The following is a 15,180-nucleotide window of genomic DNA, read 5'->3' as shown; positions in this document are numbered from 1 at the left end:
AGCAACAGGCAATGGAATTTGGGGAAGATAATTCTTATGTTACTTTACCCATGCTGAGTCGTTTGCTGTTTATTTTCTATTTGTATCTGTATTTGTATTTGTGTTTGTATTTGTATTCGTATTTGATGGGCACTGAATCACTTCGTTTTCACTGCATTTTGAGTATCTGCCTCTCCATTGTGTGAAACAATGCCCTAAACTGGAGGTGCTTTCTGGTTGGGAGATAACATTTGACTCCTAAGATGAACAGGAATATCCTAACATTCTCTGTCATATCAGAAATTTCTTGGTCTCAGTTATAAAGAGCTGTTTGTATCATTTTCTCAGGGACAAATATGAGATATTTACATCATCTTTTACTTATGAATGTATCAGGACATTTGAAGTATAGCTAAATAGACCCAAAACTATTTGTGAGTCAAGGCAGATGGAAGCAACACATATAGGATTTTTAATTTTATTACATCTAGTGCAGAAATCAAGCCCAACGCTGATTGCAAGTTTCTGTTGACAATAACCACATGCTTCATTTGTGGGAAAATGCACTTCAGGGAACACCAGAGAATGACAAAATGCTCTGTTTCAAATGCAAGAAGATGGTACATAGATTTGGAAATTAGCATCAGTGGTTGCATACTTCGAAAGTCACTCCCTAACATTATGAGAGATAAGAACTCCACAAGAGAAAAGGAGCAGTACTTTCATGTGTAAAGCGAGTTGTTAATGACTGCCTTGAATTTAAGTTAATTAACAAAAAATTGTCATGTGAGTGCGCATAACAGCAACAGTGTAAGGAAATACGGTCTAGTCAAGATCAGAACATGCCAGAAATCAATAAGGATTTAGAAGAAACAGGGCTGGCAATAAAAGGAGCTATTAGCACCTTGAAGGAGTTACAGATACATGCTGCAACTCATATGGGCTACAAATTGGTACCAAGAAAATGTTCTGTTCATCTCCATACGTACAAAGTAAAGTGTGCTACCTCTTGAATCAGAACAACTTCAGTATCTGCTATTTTGCTGGACTGGAGGTAATCACAGATAAATCATGACACCTTGACACTCTTCTAATCATATTTTCATTTGATTTCAGCTACCTGTGGGATTATCTGGAGATTTCGTTCATCTCTATCTCTGCCTCTCACTCCAACAAAAGAAAACCTGAAATCAATTGATATATAAATCGTGAGGATTCAGTCTCATTTTGTAAGAGACATTTTTAATGTCCTGCCTCTGAAATAAAGTATTACATTCTCCAGTTTTAAAGTGCTGGCATCCAGGTCCTAGATCTTTGCTCAGAAAATGAAACATTTGTACAGAAGTTTGTGCAGAAGCTAATTCAATTGTAACATAGCTTTAAATGAACTTAACCCTGTCTGGCATTGCTCAGAAAGTAGAGGAGGCCACTTAATTAGACAGGATCATCTGCCTCACAGTAAAAATATACTGACCTTTTGGTGATGGCTGGAAATACTTTTGAATGAATGTATGAGATGCATTGCCACCACTGAAGGGCTAGTAAAAGGCAGCTGAGATAGCAAAACTCTTCCTCTACACAGCCGGATTGCGACAGCCCAGAGGTGTCTGGTATATTGAAAATAAAAATCTCACTATCTTCTTTCTAGAGTTTGATTTTAAGTTCACTCTTTATAAATCAGAGAATTACCTGATCAGTTCTTCTGCTCTGTCCAGCTACAGAAGTGACAACAGATAAAAAAGACAGGCTGTATTAAAATTAATCAGTTAATTTGGACAGATTTGAAATGGATAAACTGCACGTTGGTGAGGCAGGGGGTAAGAAGGGATGAAGGAACAACATGGAGACTCCAGAATTTAAGAGACTGTTTGTCATTCTTTATGAAGATTAAGGGACCTGTAGCTCTGCATTCCTATATTAATCCAAAGGCCAGTGACTGCACAGGCTGCCAGAGTACAGCCTTCCCGCACAGTGCACTGGTGATCAGAGCCTTGAACCTAAATGGACTCCCATTTTTTTCTGACTCTACTATATTAGCATGGTAGATAAGCAACATTGATTAGAAAGATCTTCTAAAAAACAGTTGAAAAACAAAAAGCAATAAATGATGACTGTTTAATAGAAGTCTCTCTTGCTATGGCCAGTTTATTCCTATATTGGAAGATATGATCATATGAATATTTTCAAAATAAGGAAGTTCTTTTAGTAAGAGATAAGAGTAAAATTGTTAATAACTTGCACATCTCATTTGCTTAGAGGTCTACACAAATGCAGAGTAAAGGAACTCAGATTTACAGAATAATGCAAGAGGACAAGGAGGTTTTATTTTTAACATATTAATGCACTTGAAGAGAAAATATAATCCTGATTTTTTTCTAGGGAGGTAGAGGACCCATAAAACACTAACAGGGACTTTGCCCTAGCATCCAGCATTTACATATTTTTATAAAATTCAGAGTTGGTTTGAAGTCACAAGAAGTAGACCAACCACTGTTTAAAATGATTATTTTTTCCTGCTATGCCTGAGTCCACTCTATGCCATCAGATCTCACTTTTACGAGCAATATAAATTCAGGAACAATTTCCAGTTAAAAAGGAAACTATTTCTACTGGGTCTTTCATAATATCCAGCAGCTTCTTCTTTTATTATTTTGTTTTTAATTCAGTGACAATTCTGATATCTAAAGCGGCAACTAATTGCCCTGACAATTAAAAGTATTGCCACTGCACAGCCTTTGTGCACTGGTCTTAAATAAATGTCAGATGAAGCTCAACTGCTCACTTCTGCAGATGCTAATTTAGGCTGAATACCACAAGCTATTCAGAGAGAGAATTTTTCCTTTAAATAAAATTAATCTCACAAATTAAGTGTGGGCTTCCTTCTTACAACAAGGCCATTGGTTATTCATTAAATCTGAATTACAAACACTTGCATAAGAATACTTAATATCATCTGTTATGTAATTACTCATGCAATGTGCATTACTTAATATCTTCAATAGTCAAGTCTCTTCAAATTCTATTACTACCACCCTTGTCATAGAGACTGGCAGTTCTGTTTCAAAGCTTTTTTATCCCTTGTGACCCTTCATCTTGACTGCTTCTTGCTTGGCTGCCATTTGTCAGTTCAAGAATAATAGTATGACTGTCAAGTCAAGTATAGACTTATATTGGACTTCTAGCTCCCACCATTGTTCCTACATTTTCACTGAAGTCAATAGGCATCTGGGAGTTCTGTTATGCTTTTAATTCTGGGCCAGCATTTCAAAAATTGCTGATATGCTTTACAAGTCTTCTGGAGCTGATTCATTTTCTCCACTGCTGATGACAAGAAACTGAGCCTGCTGTCATTAGCACTGGAAAAGCCTGCATATGCTCAAAGCAGGATCAACAGTGTTTGCACTGATCTTTTTGACTTTACAATTGCACAATTTTGTTAAAATTTGCCATGGAAAATAGAAATTTTAAAAGTGCTTCTCCCTTTCAAATAAGTTTAGTCCTTCTTTATACAACATATATACTTTGAAATATATACTGCAAAACATGTGGCTACCAAAAGAGATGCTTTTTGAATTCTCTCAAGCTGTATCATTCAATAAATTGATATTCTTGGGAATGCTTGTGGGCACTGAGTCCAGAGCTGCTGAGAAGACGATTGCCCAGACATGTCCTGAATATACTTAAATGTAATAGTCCAGGCAAATATCACTGCTGCTCAGGGCTCTGAGCTGCGAGTACGTGGGAAAAAATTAGGAGATTCCATGCATTAAAGCCTGACTATTTTTCTTTTTAGACCTGTCCTGCACAGTTCTTGGCCTCCTTCACACATAGAATCACAATTCACTTTGAACTGAACCATCCTGACAGTAGACAGCTTCAAGTCTTAAGAATTGTTATCTGTAATTTTAATTTGATACAAAAATCAAATTTTGATCCAGCATTAATGCTTTCTTCAGCTGATGAAGGTTATGGACCTGATGAACTTACTCTCTTAGTAGCAGCAACATCAGTGATTTCCATGCTACAAGAATTATCTCACAGAAGTAGGTCAACAGCTGTGTTCAGATGTGAAGAGGTGTGTGCAAGAATAGACATAGCAAAAAGAAAACGGTCTAAAAAAATGACAAAAAATGATGAGGTATATGGGAGGAAGAATGGAGACTGGGGACTTTACACACTGTAAAGTTAAAAAGATTAAGTCTCTGAAGTCTGAAAAGGAGAAGAAAAGAAGAGATACTATAAAATTCTACAAAATAATGAGTGAGCCTGAGGATCCTACACAAATCTATTTATTTCCTGCTTACTCATATCTTTTGGTCTCCATTCTGCTCCTCCTCTTTCCAGTTCTTCCGAAACTTATTTTGCTCTCCTTCACCTTTCCCTTTTCTGCCTTACTTCTGCACCCTTCACCTCATTTCCTCCTTTCCTCTTCTCTTTCTCATTATATAAACATCAATATCTACTATAAGGGGTTTGTTATTATTATTAGATATGTTACATATAGTACAAATAATAATAATAATAATAATAATAATAATAATAATAATAATAATACCAAGAACAACAAGAACAACAATAAGCATAACAATAACAACTATAAAATGAGTCTGTAGCACTAAAAATTAATGTATTTCAAATTATTGCAATGAATCTATGTGAATTCAGTAAACAGGCACACAACTGAACTGCTAGGAACTGTTTCAGCAAACAGTTCAGGAAGACTTAAAAACATAATAACCTCAATTACGTTACTCGTTGTAAATTGACATAAAATTAAATTTTAACCCTCAAGTATCAGCTCATAAGATAATTTTAAGTGGAATCAAGAAGTTTTGAATCTTCTATCCTTTCTCTGAAACAAAAGACATACAGAGGGAATTCATTTGATTTTGTGCGTATGAGAAAATACAGATGTCTACATCCAAGTTAATTATCAGACTTTTTGCAGTCAACAGGGAGAAAAAAGGACTTCAAGGGCATGATACATATTACTTGCAGTAAACTCCTAAGATAAGCCAGATAATTGGATCTTAAATGGACTGTTTGTTCCACTGCCAACAAAAAGCCACTAAGGCATTCAAGTTCATACTTAGATATTTGTTTCAGAGATAGGGAAGATCCTAAAAAAGTTTCTTAAACAGATTATTGAGCTATTACTATATGAAGCAATATCTCTAACTTAATATTCTTATGTGCTGCTAATATGTCATTTGCAGGGGCTGTGGTCTGGAGCAAAGCCCTGAGATGTTAATCAGAGCCCAGAGTTGATTTGATTAGTATCTTACCTCAATCTGAAAAGGATCTTCTAGGAGATATAGTAGATCCTTCATGATTGCAGATGATATATTTTATGTGGCTAGAAGTGTGTTCAGTAAAGATGCTTGCCATTCTTTCTCCCTTTCATACATGCCTATCCACCAAAAAACAAATCAGCTTTCATAAGCGTTTGCATTGTTGTATGACACATGGGAAGATGCTGCAACCAACAGGATACCAAAATGAGAACTTGAAAGATATCAGTGTAGCAGACAACCTACATAGGAAATATGAGAGAAAGCACAAGACTTTTAAATATCACAGTTATTTGTGATTTTCAAAATACATTTAAAGAGCAATGACTTCTCTTTTAGCAACATCTGAATTGGACCTGATCTGTTTTAAATACAAAATTTGTTTGCAGAAATGTTCTAAAAGCATAAGTATTAAAATTAAGCCCCAGCAGCTTAAAACAACTATTATCAAAGAAATGTTGCTGTTTATTTATACACGTCTGAGAAGTTTACCTCTTTCTCAGTGGCCCAAGTCACTGCAACAGCATGTTGTCCCCTGCCACTCATACAGAAGATCATACTGGGGTAGGGATTTTAAACTTGTTAACAGACAGATCCTTATGCAGGGCTTTTCCCAGCCTAGGCAAGCAAGCAGCACTGTGGCCTCACTGGGAGCTATGGGAAAGTATCAAACACCTATCTTGTAGGTGCCTGAAATAAAATCAAAAGATTCTTATCCAGGAACTCCAGCTTTACCTTCCAACCACTCTCCCCTGCACCCCTTTGCTGTGTATATTGGAAACTCTGTTCTCAACACTGGTAATCCCTACAGCTGCTGGTGAATTCTCTGCAGGTCATTAAACATCATTTTACACTAGTTAAATAGATGATGGTCCCCAGGTCTTTCAGGATAAATTAGATCTTTTTATGCATTAGTAATTTGCTGGACTCCTTGTCTAGTCCTTACCTCCTTCCCAGTTTTCTGCTGGATCTAGGGAGATCTGAATGGACACAGAATACACTAATGATCAAACAACCCCAAATACATAGGTAAGACAGTATTCTTAATTCTATTCAATATTTATCTATTTATATGTTTTTTAGATATACAAATTGATTATTTATTTTGCTGCAAAGCTACTCTGGCAGCTCGTTTCCAGTTGATCCAGGTTTCTGACTCCTAAGTCTCTGACAAAGTAGAGGTTGCCGGGATAAAGTCTCCAGTTATGTTATGGCCACAAAGACTTTCGTTTTCTGGTGGTAACACAACATTCTGGTTGTGTTGACAAGTTGAAAATACTTATGCTGTTCATACCAGCAGCATTTTCAGGACTTTTTCAATTTGTTAAGCAAAGAAGTCACTTATACATGTAAACTGTTTTCAATAGTTGCTAATATATTATGTAGCAACAGGGCCAAGAACTCATCTCTTGTGTTACTCCAAAGAACTATGTCAATAACCAGCAATCTCCCATTTCCAAATCCATTTTCACCTCTGTCAGTTATGAATTTTGTTAATCCAGTGTTATTGCATGGAAAGTTAATTTTCCACAGGTTCTAATCAAACATCTTGAAGAAGTATTACGTATTATATTAACAATCTTACCGTCTATCAATCAAAGTGAAATAGGATCAAACCAGATACAGCTAGTTTGACAAAATCATTTATGCATATAGCCACATTACCTTCTTTCATTCTTTGTTAATGGAGTCCCATGTCAGCCATTCTTTTGTTATTTATGATGAATAATCCTGTTATTCTTTTATGATACTGCCATAACAACAGAATTCTTCCACTCATAATACCTTCTCACCAGGGCAATACATTTGTTTGGAATGTTTGTATTTTAATTATTATTAATACTTTAGCATTATAATTATTATAATATATGTTTGTTCTTTTTGTCTAAAAGTCAACAATGGTCTTTACAGAGGATTGCACAATTCTGAACTTGTGGCCACACAGTAGTCTTATCACTGACAGCTGCAATGGCATGCCATGGAGAAGGAGAGGCTGGAGAAGGAGTATCATATTAAATAAATAATTTTAACCTCCATTCAAATGTATTCATTAAAGGATAAGAGAAGGAAAAAGGTAAGTGACAATCTGAATTTGGTATAATAGTTTGCTTTGACTAATTACCTGAAGAATGAGACCACTGAAATTTGCACCAAAACTAATATTTGATAAAAAGCCATTCCAAAGAAAGTAATCTTTTTCTTCAACAAGTGTTCTAAGTCATTATTTAAGCTGAACTTTGACTAAGATACTGGAACAGACCCCAGAGAAGGGCATCAGGTATAAACACATACAGTAGAACCTGGCCTTTGCTCACTGATTGAAGGATGGTTTTCTCACCACACATGCTTTTCACTTCACCAGGCATATTCATTTAAGACCAGAAATTGGTACTTTTCAATTATAAATGGATTCTACTTTCCTCTTGATTTTCTTTAAAAATCTCCAATCCAGATGTTTGCTAAAGCCAAAGTTCCTTAGTTTACAAGGCTAACATATACTTCAAGAGAAAATCTAGTAATCTTACTGCCTGTGGTATTTCTATAGGTTAACTCCTTCTTGGAGAGGATAGGTAATTCCTCCTTGATCAATACAGAAATAATTGAATCCAGATGTCACAAAAGGAGGTCTCAGAATAAGGCCTCAGTCTCTTGAATTCTCTTTCTTAGGCCTTTGCTACTTTTTTCTAAAATACAACCTAACCCCTTTCTTGCTACCTTTCCAAATCCCCTTGTCTCAAAGACAGTGTTCTCAAGGGCATTTTATGCAAATCTTCACTCAAGCTGGATTCCTCGTTAGTGCTCACTCTGGGGCAATGAGAAACTACTTTAGATTTTTTTTTGTCATTTGACTGCCATAGCAAACATGCTACATCTATCAACCACATAAATTCTGTGAATGAAAAGAAAATGTGGGATTTTTGGATAATGCCCTGTCCTTTATTATGGCTGTTAACCCCAAATTCCCACCATAGACTTTAGAACCCCTCAGAAATTTATAATTCCTTTCTTCTTCCCAACAAATCCCTTTACACCTTCCAGACAACCAATAAAGGAGAAATTGGCTTTGCTCTCGAAGCCTCTGATAGAAAATTTACTTCAATTCATAAGTCTTACTAACAGAGCACTGACAGTCAGTCCTTAATGGCATCGCTGGCAGCCCACAAAAGGGGTGAAAAGAAATCATGACTAGAAGTCAACTTGTCTATGGATATAGCTTAAAACACTGATACTTAATTATGGACTTGGGCATGATTTTCTTGTCTAAAAGCTGAAACCTGCCTTTGAAAAATTCCTCTGGTGACCTTATCTTCTTTAAGATTTTTGGAAGACGTTGCTTCCTGTCTTCCCTGACTTCTGCACAGGTCTATTTTTAGCTTTCTCTATTTTTTTTCTGCTTCTAGTATTTCTCACCAGTAATATACGACTTTCCATAATCTTTTTGTCATACTTCTTTATCTTTTTTCTTTCCTCTTTATTTGGATTCTTGCCAATCTTTCCTCAGTCCTTCAAGTTTCCCTCTCCCATTTTCATCACCATTTCCCTGTCTCATCAACCCCTTGTTTTTTCCTCAGCCACCTCCTTAATTTTTTCTCTCACCCTTTCCAGCTTCTCTTTTCCTTGTGATTGCAACCTTCAAAGAAGCACTAACCCCACAGGCTCTTCCGCACCCTTTGATCCCCCTGCGAGTGTCTGCAAGTGACCAAGCTCTACCTGTCCTGTGAACTCTAAGCCTCCAAAGGGATGTGACGGTCTTGCCTTACAGCCAGGAGCAAGAGGAGGGTTGTCACTGACTGAAAGTTGAAGAAGAGGGGGTCAAGTTTGCCAAAGGAGGGAGACTGCAAGAAGACATGGTGCCAGCCACCTACATTTATGTTTCCCCCAATTTAAAGCAGCCTGTAGGGAAAGTAGCATGCCACTGCATGCACTTGAGTACTGACCCCTCTGATGCTTGTTAGTGCTACCATACTCAGCATTTCATCTCCCTGATTGATAGGATGATATGTGTGTGTATGGCAGAGAGAAGATTCATTACAGCATATTAGCCCAGACAGGCAGACAAATGCCACAGGGGCAGAAAAGCTTAAGGAATAAATAAAAACTTTATTATTTTCTTAAACTTCTTTCCCCAGGCTACACTGAGGAATACTGGAGGAACAGAAGAGCAGAGGGAGCCCAGAAGAGAAGGGAGTGGCAGAACTGAGGGAAAGTTTATTAGTAGTCAAAGAAAGGTTAAAATACTCATTGTTGTATTTAGAGTTTGAGTACAGCTGAATCTCTACTTAGTTTTTCTTTTCCTTCCTACTGCTAAATAAGAAGAAAGAGTCAGTGCATCAGATACCAAGCTATCAGAGCATTCCTGATGTAACAGCTTTTGAAATGGCTACCTGTCTGCTCCACTCACTGCAATTATACATTCCTTAGTTTTAAAAAATTAAAACAAAGTAGTACCAGCCTTTATCAACAGCTGCCACCATGTGGTGTCTGAAATACCACAGTTACTTCTCATTCAGACAGAAAAGAAATATGGTGGAGCCATCTGCTCTGTTCAGTGATGGGTTTTAAGCTCTTGATCTGCAATGCACTGCTTGTAAGAGATGGGGTGGCTGATGGGTGGCTTCTCTGCACCCCGTGCAGGCTCTGCTGAGGCTGAGTGAGTGACCAGCTGTGGTATATTGCCCTCAACACAGTGGCCATGCTACCAAATCACTTTCCCACTGCTCATCCTTCAAGCTGGGAGACCACAGTCCAGGACCACCCCAGGCTGCCAACAGCATTGCATGAAAAATGTTTATTTCCAAATCTCTGATGATAACACACATCTGACAGACACAGATTTACCAGGAGCAGCATCCCCTTTCCCCATGTCATGAGGAGTTTCCTGCTCTGCCTTGGACAAGGAACAGATAGAGCTGAAGGGTCCTGGTTCCCTGCTGCCCCCACAGCTGGATCTCAGCCTCTGTGCTGCTGGAAATATGGCATGATGTGGACAGAAAACTCCACAGACAGCTGTCCAAAGAGAGAATAAGTTAAGCTGTTAGCCCTAGATCATTAGTCAGAATGGGGATGAAACCTAATTAGTTTAGAAACCCATCATTTGCTTTTCTTGAACCCTATGTATTTTTTTAGCATGGTAACTCCAACAGCTTCTTGTCTCACCTGTCTCCTGGATTGCATCTCAGTGAACTTAAAAATGAGCTCATTATGTTATAATTAAGAATAACTTTCTGCAGATAGCACAGCATTGAGAAACATGCTTTACAAATATCTGATGGTAATATAGGTACCTCTGGGATTGCTGGAGCCTTGTTTGATGAAAAGTGTGTTCCCATCGGAAAAAAACCATTGAACCCAGGATACTGTGAAACTGGGATGTGACACTGTGAATAATGTGCATGGGCTTCTTCTCGAGGGTGCTTGTCTGTCCACTCTTCATCCTGTAGCTTTCCTCTGAGCTGAAACTGTAGTCCAGTCAGTGCCTGCAGCATCTCTTTATTTCTTCCTTTCCCACTATTAGCAGAGCTGAAAAAATCACTATAAAACACACACAAAATAGAAGCAGCAATTTAATGTCTTGTATGATACACCTCTACTACTGAAAAAATAAAATAAATCCTTAAATTATAAAACCAAACACATGTTATGGTAAAAGGGCACCCATAAGGACAAAATCCCTAACATGCTACTGGGGGGCGGAGGAAGGGGGGGAAAATAGGGGGGTGGAAAATGAGCAGGAACAGTTGGCATTCAGTTAACAATCATGTTTGGAGGTTTGTGACTGACTTCGTTATTCCAAGGGAAGCCAGATACCACTCTCTTGGGATTAGGTACAAAGGCGAGAAAAAAGTGGACATGTATGAATCTCAAAGGTGACTGCTGGGTTAATAAAACAGTCTGTTTTCTGTTCACCCACTCTTCCTCTCAGTGTGCAAGTACATTAAAATATGTCAAAAGGAAAGCCGTTTGCTGGGGAAAAATAATTCAGCTAAAAGTCAAAATTTCCAGCTGGTGTATTGCCTTGGTGTTGCAAGTGCCTCTAACAAAGTGACCCACACATCTCTCTGGATGAAAGTGGTATCCTCATTAAAGTAAAAACAAACATTTGAAAATAGGAACAACTGCCAGTTTAAAAAAAGCCACCACAATTGATATGAGAAGCCTTCATTTTTCCACATTCTCTTTCCTACTTGCTCTATAGCAGGTACAATATGTTTTTAAGTAACCTGAAAAGTAATGAAGGGTAAACTGATTCTGTATGCAGTAACCATTCCGTTTGCTGCAGGAATACATTGCTAACAACGATCCACATTACCTATTCTGTGTTTAGAAGAAAATATTTCACAGCCCAGTTTCTGTACTGCCACATACAACACAAGACTGATTCCTTCCTTTCAAATGTGAATAGCTCTGAGGAAGAAACCTTTTATCAAAATTACTCACACTAGAAAGGGTTTGTGGGATCAGCCTCCAACCCTTTAAAATAAAAACACATTTATATCTGTTGCATATTGCCTTTGCCCCAGAAAACACAATGAGGCTTGAACATCGTCATTACTTCACTGCAGTGTATTTTTTGTAATATGAGCAGCATGAAACTATAGATCTCTGCTCCTTGGCCCAGGCCCTGGCAGAAGCACTATTAGATAAAGAGAAGGAAAATGACACATGTGGCACCCTGTGTGTGGGCTGCCTTTTGCTTATTGATGTCAAGATTCACAGTGGAAAAAAAATATAATAAATAACAATAATAAAGTAAAGATAGAGTAAATAAGAGTTTTCCAAAGTCTCTAATGACCACAGCGGAACATATTATGATGAACTGGGCTTGTACTATACAGTGCATCATGGGTGAGGTTTGAAAGACCTCAGGGGATCATTTAGCACAACTGTCCTGCTCAAATTAGGGCAGCCACAGCATGTTGTTTAAGACTTTTTTAGGTTTTAAGTATCTTTAAGGACAGAGCCTCCACAACCTCTCCAAGCTACCAGTTCCAGTGTTTATCCACTCATGGTAACAAAAGGCTTTATTATTAGAGAATTGAAACTTCCCCAGTGTCAGTTTGTCCCTTTTGCCTCTTGGCCTGTCACTGAGCACCACTCAGAAGAGCTTGACTCTATCTATTTTATTCTCTCCCATCATGTATTTACACACATGAAGAAAATCTCCTGAGCCTTCCCTTCTCCAGGCTGGACAATGCTAACTCTCTCACTCTCTCCATGTAACTCATATGCTCCAAGACCTCCAGCATCCCTGTGACCCTTTTCTGAGCTCACTCAATGTCCATCTGACATCAGACAGCCCAGAAGTGGACCTACCACTCCAGCTGTAGCTTCCCCAGTGCTGAGGCAGGGGAAGGACTATACCCTTAGCTTGCAGGTGATGCAGGGCTGTTTCCCATGCACCCAAAGAGAGGCTTTTTGTCTTCTTTGTTGAAAGGCTGCATTGCTGGGTTCATGGTCCACCCAGGACTCCCAAGACCTTCTCTGCAAAACTGCTTTCAGATAGGTCAGACCTATCCTGCATTAGTGCATGCAATTATTGCTCCTCAAGTGCAAGACTTGGTATTACCATTTGTTGAAGTTCTTCAGATTCCTGTCACCACATTTCTCCAGATTGCCCTTCTGGAGAGTCGCACAATCAGCTTGTATAGCAGCAATCCCTCCTGATTCTCTGTTGTATTCAAGCTTGCACTCTGCCCCATCATCTAGTTTATGAATGTATATTTTAAGCAATATTGGACCTAGTATTGATGCCTCACAGATGCCATTAGTTATTGGTCTCCAGATAGTCTTTGTGGCATTGATCACAACACTTTGACTCAGCAGGTCAGCCAGGCTTTTTACTGCCTAGTCAATAATTTATCATTTTGTCTATGATGATTCTCTAGGAGATAGCTTCAAAGACCTTACTAAAATCAAGCTAAACAATATCCACTGGTATCCTCTTGTCTACTCAGCTCATCATCTCACTCTAGAACCCCACTAAGTTGGTTAATCATGATTTTGCTTTTTCTTTAGTCTGTCTTTTGCTGTGGATCTATCTGTAAAAAAACTTCATGATGCCATTCATGTGCTTCTCCAGATACAACACAAAAAAATATCAACAACCATCTTCAGCCTTGACGTGGTCAAGGAGGTGGACTATATAACCATTATAGATCCCTTTTCTACTGCGATATTCTACTCTATTCTATTCTGTTAAAATGAATTTATTAATTTAGTAATGTTTTGATGTGTATCAACGGGATCTTCTTAAATGTCTGTGAAGTTTGCAGTGCTTAGAATTCTTTTTACTGTTATTCAAATGCCTGCTTAGTGTCTTTTAAAAAAATATATTTTATGAACCTGTTAAGCTATAATAACCATAAAATAGCTGTTATGAGCTAAGATGTCTGTACATATCCAAGAACATAACAAACATTTTAAAACACTACATAGAGCATTTTGATAGTGCCAGCAGCAGCAGTGAAGAAAGTCTTGCAGATTTTTCCTTTTGATCAAGGCTTTTTCAATGTATTTCTTTGTATTTCAGTGTAATATCCACTAAAGAAGAGATAACCTTAATTGAATGAAATCTCAAGTTTTAGCATTCCAACATTCTTCTTTTTGCTCACAAAATAAACATCACTTCTAAAACTTATTCCACTAATGTTGACCCCTGCAATTCTGCATAGAGCACTGCTTGAGTGTTCAGAATAAATGTCAAGACAAGGATCTGGCTTTGTTCTTTTAGAACATCTTCAACTAGTCTCTGATGTAAATACATCACAAAAACTACAGCACTGCTTCTCACAGCAGTCTCTTCTAATAGATACAAGCAAGAGGGAAAGCTGAGGAACAGCTTAGATAACTCACCTGTGCTGATTCAAAATAAAGAATGGACAGAAATATGCTCTATCTCCTTATCACTAATGCTGCTCCCTAGCAACATCAATCCTTTTGTACACAGATTTTGATTCATTGTGCCTGGATTAATTATCTGCTTTGCAGGCACATGCATAGTCAGCTCCATAACAAAGCTCAGCAAAAAACTGAAGTCTTCCCTTGCTCCCAGAAGGTCACCTTGCTCTTGTGGCTGAACACCAATCTGCCTCAACAAGGGGACTTGCTAGTATTTCTTCCTAGCTCTTCTGCAATTTGAGTGGTTTTTATTCCTTGCTTCCCTGGACCTCTCTCATTACTCAGATGTGAATACCTATAAAGTTCTGAAATGCAAAAGTTGAGAAGATGGCCAAAACTGCCCCTTCCTGGTCACTGCAGTCCTGTCATGCCTTTTAGCATGCTAAGAACCTAATCTTGCAGTCCTTTTGCAAGCTAAACTCCCCCTGGACTGCTATGTGTTTGTGTTTTAAAAAATTACCAAATATGCAGAGCAGAAGTTCTGGAAAAAAAGGAATTTAGTCATTTTTCTTTTAGTTTTCCCCTTCAAAAATGCCCTAAGGCAATCATCTATTTTAGTCAATGGAAGGCTGAAAATGTTCAATCAAAAAAAAATCTATTTTTGAGCAATACAAACTTTAAAGACAACGAAAACCATAAATATTATTTTTTTACACATTGAGGACCACATTTCTTCACATTTCATTGACCTTTTTGTTAACTCATTGCTTGCCAATGCTTTGCCTGGAGCACCATTTGACAGTGAAGTAGTCTATGTTTGTTAAGGAATGCAGACTTACAATCCTTTAGGTATATTAGTATGGAAAAAGTGCAGTCACATATACAAATATTTTACATAAAAATCAAGCAACAACTCTAAGTGTTTTTCCATCTGTAAAAGTTTCATTTACCTCAGCAATTTTACAATGTAAAAAGTAAAAAGTGTGTTAAATTAATATTTTTTAACTGAAATCAACCTTACATTGAATCTCAACTTACATGATCTACTCAATACCTTAGCAATAGCTAAACA

The 15,180-nt window shown here is 37.7% G+C and overlaps 1 protein-coding gene across 1 annotated transcript in view; it reads right to left on the bottom strand.

Annotated features, from left to right (window-relative positions):
* Positions 1–10,756, bottom strand: part of TFEC (transcription factor EC) — an 85,188-nt gene extending 74,432 nt beyond the window's left edge. Inside the window, exon 1 of the mRNA XM_030455546.1 lies at positions 10,556–10,756. Within this exon, the coding sequence (XP_030311406.1) occupies positions 10,556–10,756 (201 nt within the window). The remainder of the gene's footprint in view (positions 1–10,555) is intronic.
* Between the last annotated feature and the right edge of the window lie 4,424 nt (positions 10,757–15,180).

The sequence above is a fragment of the Calypte anna genome, chromosome 1 (assembly GCF_003957555.1).
Source record: "Calypte anna isolate BGI_N300 chromosome 1, bCalAnn1_v1.p, whole genome shotgun sequence".
Classification (NCBI taxonomy): domain Eukaryota; kingdom Metazoa; phylum Chordata; class Aves; order Apodiformes; family Trochilidae; genus Calypte; species Calypte anna.
This window is presented reverse-complemented; position numbering and strand designations above follow the sequence as displayed.